Raw genomic sequence first — 6414 nt, 5'->3', positions numbered from 1 at the left:
CTACCGTCGTTACGTCATCGCCTGCACGCTTTTTCTGCGCCTGCGCCCTGCTAGATACGGTTGGTTTTTTTTTTTCGGTCTGCCGCTAAGGACGTTGGTGTGGAGGTGAGTGGGGGTCGCGTTTGTTTTCCACATTGGGGTTCTCATAGCTGCGACCGCTTGCACGTTGCCAATTTCAGCGGTCGTGATTCTGCATTTCAGCAGTGGGGAAGCCGCGGACCTCTCCCCGCGTCGATCCCCGCACGCCCTTGCCGCCACCTCGGGAGGGGGCGCCGAGGAGGCCGCGGGAGGCGGGTGCGCGTGGGGTCGGGGGTGTGGGGGCGGCGGCCGGCTCGGGTCGGGCCCGGCGGGTGCCGCCGCGCCTTTCCCTGGTCAGGGTGACCTTGGCCAGGTCATTTGACCTGCGCGGTCCTGCGGTGTCGCTGTTCCTTCCTTCCTCGCGCAGGCGGGAGGCTGGGGTCCGCGTGGCGAAGCGGCACGGCCGCCGGGCGGTGGGCGGTGGAGGCCGCAGCCGGGGGACGCCGCAGCCGCCTCTGGCCCCGACGGGGCCGCCGAGTGGGGAGCGGGCGTCCTCACCAGCTCCCGGGGTAGTCTTGAGAAAGTACATTAGGGTAAATGCCGTGTGCGCGTTGGCGCGTGCAGCTGATGGCAGAGATGTGTGCTCGTGGGTTTTGGTGGTGGGTTGCTGACTGGTTGTGCCACCGTTTCCGCGTTTATTTGGGGTAGTTCAGTGCATGGGGGGAGGTGCAGGCCAAGCCGTTCCAGGCGCAGGCGTTGTGGGAGTGATCAGAGCGTCGAGCACGGGGATTCTTTAGGTCTCTTAGTTCTACGCTGTTTCATTTTTCCTTATTTTACCTGTGCAGGACGGTAACGACCATGAGTTCCGGTGCGTTGGCAAAACCCCAGATGCGGGGGCTTCTGGCCAGGCGCTTGCGGATTCATATTGTTGGAGCATTTGCTGTCTCCCTGGGGGTTGCAGCTCTCTATAAGGCACGTATATTTGCTTATGGCTTTAGTGAAGATCATAAAGTGTGTTTTTAGGTGTTTAGTGTATTGTGTTTTATTTCCTTGACTTTAGTATTTTTTGAGATAAGAGCCTTCCTGTGTAGTTCAGGCCTTGAATTTGCAGCCCTGCCTGAGCCTCAGGAGTGCAGGAATTACAGGCTCCACCTGAACATGGGACTGGGGTGGGGTGGAGGGAGTGAGGGGTGTGGGGATTGAAGTTGTAAACCAGAACAACACAGGTGGGGAGAGCCCTGAATGAAAGCATTTCAGTGGGCCCAAGCTTTGGTGCTGTTTGAAGAGACCAGCACCGAAAGTAATCCTGTTGCTTGGTCCTGGGATCCCTGCTGTCTGGCAGGGGCGTGAAGTAAATGTAGGAGAAAGGATGAGTAGATGAGGAAATACGGGAATTCTTTTCCTTGCCTCTTGGCTGCTTCAACAAAGCAGTCAGGCTCAGGTTGCTGTGGTTCATCCCCACAACACAAGACAGCCAGTCATGCCTTGAAGGCATTTGGACCAAAAAAACAAAAACAAAAACAAAAACAAAAACACTTTTCCTTGCCTCTGACATCATTATTCCTAGGAAATTTCAAGCCTTTATAACTTGTATGGATTTTTTCCCCTTTAACTGATAGCCACCACCAGAATGTCAGTGTCATTTGATTACCCACTCTTGTGTGTAGTGTTTTTGAAACTTTTGGCCTACTTGAGAAATGTGTTTTTCCATTTGGTTTGTTTGTTTACTTTTGAAACAGTCTCCCTATATAGCATAGGCTGGCCTTGAATTGTGCAGCAGTCCTGCTTCATTCAGCCTCCTGAGGGCTGCCACCATGCCTGGCGTATAGTTTTACATTGTGATTCAGTTAATGTACTTACACATATGTGTATAGTTTATAGGCATATCTGTACACAAAGCTAAAATAGTTTGCCACAAAAATCTAGTGTCCTGTTAATGTTTTCCTGTTCAGTTTTTTTAAGTGCTAGCTGCAGACTTCTAAGTTGATTTCATGTCCCCAAACACTCTCACAGATGAACTTGGAAATAATGTATTGCCAGCTATTTATGTGTCATTTACCCCTGTTACACCGGTGCATAAGATTAATCACTAAAGCCGGCCAGATAGCTCAGCAGATTAAAGCACCTGCTTAAGTAGAGGTAGGGACCAGATTCAATCCCCGAGTGCCACGCCAGCCCCAACCCTGGGGCGTGCTGAGATTGTAATTGAGACTGGGTGTGGTGGAGCCCACCTGTAATCCCAGCGCTTGGGAGGCTGAAAACAGGAGAAGCAGTATGAGTTTGATCTGTGTAGTAATACCCTGTAGACCCTGTATTAAATACATTGAAAAAGAAAAAAAAAAAAAAGGTTAATCACTACAGCTAGCTTAAACTATATAGTGTGACTGTGTCTCAAGAAAACTTAAAAAAAAATTAACTACCACATAAACTGGTAGGGCCCAGCTGACTTCAGCAGCACCAAGACTTCTTCCTTTTAGCCTGTTACTAGAAGAAAGTGGGAATTTGAATAGACAGTGAAGCTTATTAATCTGGTAGAAGGCTTATAACTGCATTATTTCACTCAATAATGCGATTATTTTTTGGCGGGGTACAAGGGATGGAATTCAGAACCTACATTTGCCAGGCAGGCACTTAGGCCACTGAACTATCTCACCGGCACCCCAATAATGCAATTCTGTGAATTTTTCTAACACCTTCACTGATGTGGACTGGCACTAGTATTTGTACTTTTTTTTATATGTAGCTTAAGTTTATATTATTACTCACCCATTGAAACTTAATAAGCAATGTTTAGTGCAGAGTAAAACTTGTTATGTTTCAGAATAAAACTTGGAGAAGCTGCAAAAACAAGTAGAATCCTAACAAAATGGTGCCGCTCCTCCCACTCCATTTTGCAGTGTGGGCTATTTAAAGGCTTGCTTTCTCTAAAGTAGCCATTATCTTAGGTCCATTTCTTCATTTGCAAAAAGGGTCAGTGCCTGCTTTTAAATGTATGAATCACCTCAAATTGCTATTGTCAGATAGTAAGTTTTCTGTGTTTTTCAGAAATAATGTTACCAAATCAGGCTCAGACTTATTTGAAACTTGGGTGAAATTGAAGCAGGATATTTTTGAATCTCTTGGCTGCAGTAATATTTAGGTTTTGCTTGGAGGGAAGGTTGTCAGATACCTCATGGTTTTTGGGTATCACCATCTGGCCCTTGCCACACTAAGTATATACGAGCCATACACATACAGTCCACCCCTTTGAAAGCTGTAGTCTGAACCTAGGTAGGGAGAGCTGCTCTTGCTGGGTGGTTTCTGTGAAACTACTTTCTCTTCTGTGCACCTGTGTCACCTACTCCACTTTTTGTTGTAGGATTCAAATTAAAGGATGAACAAATACAAGTATATTGTAATTTATAGATATTAAATTTCTAACCTGAAAAATAATAATAGTCTCTATTATCTTTTAGTTTGGTGTGGCTGAACCAAGAAAGAAGGCATATGCTGATTTCTACAGAAATTATGATTCCATGAAAGATTTTGAAGAAATGAGGAAGGCTGGTATCTTTCAGAGTGCAAAGTGATATAGGAATAAAAAGGTAATACAGTTACTTGAAATGACTTCAAAAAAGTTGCTAGCTATGTTAAAATTAAAATGTATTATTTCAACTATTTTATGTTTTGTATTAGCTACTGTAAATTCATAGCAGTGTGTAACTAGTTTTCAGAACTCATGTTACAGAGTTGGTACTATATTCTTATTAAACAAAACTTCCATCTCCTTTTCCCTTAGACTTTGGTAACCATTATTATTTTTTTTTCTGTGATTGGCTTCTTTTACTTAGTATATTTTTGAGGTTTACCCACGTTGTAGTTTATATCAGAATGTCCCAACATTTTCATACTTCATTTTGTCAGTTTGTAGTAGACACTTACAGAGCGCCCTTTCTGCCCCTCATCTTAGTCTGGGAAATTTCTATTTGTAATCCTATGGAATAGTTATTGGAATCCTAGTGAGTTAACTCCAGCCTACCACTTCCAATACAACCCGTGGTGAGAATAAAGAACACTGAGGCATCTTTGTAGTTAATGGGGAGCCACGGGGTCTTAATTCCAATTAAGATGATGGCTAACTGGAACAAAGGCCTGCCTTTTATTAATTCATGAAGAAAGGGGTGGCTTGAGGATGAGTAACCATGAGAATGGCTGGAAGTGGGTGAGTGCTGGGAGCTGGGCTAGGTTGATGATCTGAAATCACCTCTGCAATATGCAGAAAGAGGGATGCAGGAAGAGCAATCTGCATAACACAATTGAGATAGCATCTACTGTTTGAGGCTGGTGCTTCAGCTCTGATGTATAATCCTTTATGACCTGGGAAGTCACAGTCTCTTATCTAGAGGCTGGATCCCAGCAGAAAGGGCAGCACAGCATAGCTCAGCAAACACTGTGTGCTGCTGTTGTTGGCTCACCTTGGCTCACATATGTTCATTGGGGAGCTAGGGGTGCAGGGAAACACCGCCCTGTCCTCTTTGCTTCACAGAATACACATCAGCACGTGGACTGGACTGATTTGCATTGCTTATAGCCAATGGCAGGGATAAGGAAAAGTCCTAGCCAGTTTTGTACATGCCAGTACGTGGAAACAGGGCCAGGTTTAACTAAAATGGAGATAATTGTTCTTTCAAAAAGAATCGTCCGGGTGGTCCTCCACCGACACTTGGATTGCTTTCACTTTTAACAGTTATGAACAGCTGCTATGAACGTAGGTGTACAAATACATGTCTCTTTTCAAGGACCTGGTTTCAATTCTTTTAGGTGTGTATTCAGAAACCATATTGCTGAAGCACATGATAGTTGTATTTTTGAAGAAATTTACATACTGTTTTATCATGACTACCCCATTTTATACTCAGCAGGATACAAGGAAGGGTTCCAGGTTCTTCATCTGTTCACAAACTATTTTTCCCCCTTGAATAGTAACCATTCTGATGGGTGAGATCTCTTAGTGCTTTAGGTTGTATTTTCCTAATGATTTGTAATTGAACATCTTTTTGTGTGATCATTGGACATTTGTATATCCTGTAGATTGCTTCTTGGCCTTTTGGTTAAGATCAAGTATATATCCTGTTGAATATATTGGAGTTATTTTGTGGTGTGTGTTAACACTTTTGAATTAGGGTGGTTTCTGTTGTTGAGTTGTAGGAGTTCTTTATACATTGTAGATATTGCCTCATCAGATATGATTGATTTGCAGATATTTTCTTTAGTTTTATAGGTTGCCTTTCACAGTGTTTCTTGGCAGAAGTTTTAAATTTTGATGTCCATTGTATTTATTTTGTTTTATATGCTTTGATGTCAATCTTAAAATCCATGTTAAATCCAATGTTGTGAAGCTTTCTCAGGCTTTTTCCTAAGAGTTTTTATCACTCTGTGGGCTATCTCCCCAGTGACATTTTGTCTTTGATCATTTTTTTTTTTTAAACTTGCTGTGCTGGGATCATGCATGTTTAGTGTGTGCTCTACTACGAACTGTATTCCCAGTCATCTTTAATTCATTTCAGATAATTTTTGTATATGTTGTAAATATACAATATGATTCTTTGCATATGGGTGCCCTGTTTTCCTAAAACCTTATGATCATTAGCTAGCTCCTCACCATTGAGTGGTCTTGGCACCCTTTTTGAAAAATCATGGTGCTGGTATCTCTAGCTTAGTGGTGCTTTGCAAGTGTTAAGATCCTGAGTTCAATTCCCAGTACCAAAAAAAAAAAAAAAAAAGAAACACCAAAGAACAAAAAAATTTGATTGCATTTTAAGAGTTTGCTTTGGGCTTTTTGTTGAATTGGTCTTTATGTCTACCTTCATGACAGTACCCCTCTGAGTTTTATAGGTTTGTAGTAAGTTTTGCGATTAAGATGTCCAAGTCTTCCAACTGTTAAGCCTTTTAATCCATGGGCCTGGGTGTCTTTCATTTGTATCTTTCATTCCTTTCAGCTATACTTTGGAATTTTCAGTGTGTCCTTCATGTTCTTGGTTAACACATTGTCACTTTTGTGTTTTGTATGTCTTACAGCTTGGCATTTCTCCTCTTAATACCATCCCTTGTGTTTATCTGTTTTGAAGGATTATGACCTGGCTCCCTTTTTACTTCATGTGTATATTTTGCTGATCTATTTTACCTGCTTAACTGTTTACCCCCAGCATCACTGGGCAGCACGTTTTTTTGCGTACTGTCTCAAGTGTCTCTCAGGCAGGTGGCATTCAACTAATTTGATTTTTTTTTTTTTTTTTTTGTGGAACTGGGGATTGAACTCAGGCCCCTGCACTGCCAGGGAAGCGCTTATTCCACTGAGCCATCTCCCCAGCCCCTATATGTGCTGTGCTGGGATCATGCATGTTTAGTGTGTGCTCT

General features: G+C 43.0%; 1 protein-coding gene across 1 annotated transcript in view; it reads left to right on the top strand.

The window, feature by feature from the left end:
• Positions 1-6414, top strand: part of LOC101583568 (cytochrome c oxidase subunit 6C) — an 11187-nt gene continuing 4773 nt past the window's right edge. The window contains exons 1-3 of the mRNA XM_004640067.2: positions 1-105; positions 864-990; positions 3474-3602. Of these exons, the coding sequence (XP_004640124.1) occupies positions 877-990; positions 3474-3587 (228 nt within the window). The 5' untranslated portion in view covers positions 1-105; positions 864-876 and the 3' untranslated portion in view covers positions 3588-3602. The remainder of the gene's footprint in view (positions 106-863; positions 991-3473; positions 3603-6414) is intronic.

This window comes from Octodon degus, unplaced genomic scaffold (assembly GCF_000260255.1).
Source record: "Octodon degus isolate 3935 unplaced genomic scaffold, OctDeg1.0 scaffold00118, whole genome shotgun sequence".
Lineage (NCBI taxonomy): Eukaryota > Metazoa > Chordata > Mammalia > Rodentia > Octodontidae > Octodon > Octodon degus.
Note: the sequence above shows the minus strand (reverse complement) of the source record. Positions and strands in the feature narration are given on the sequence as shown.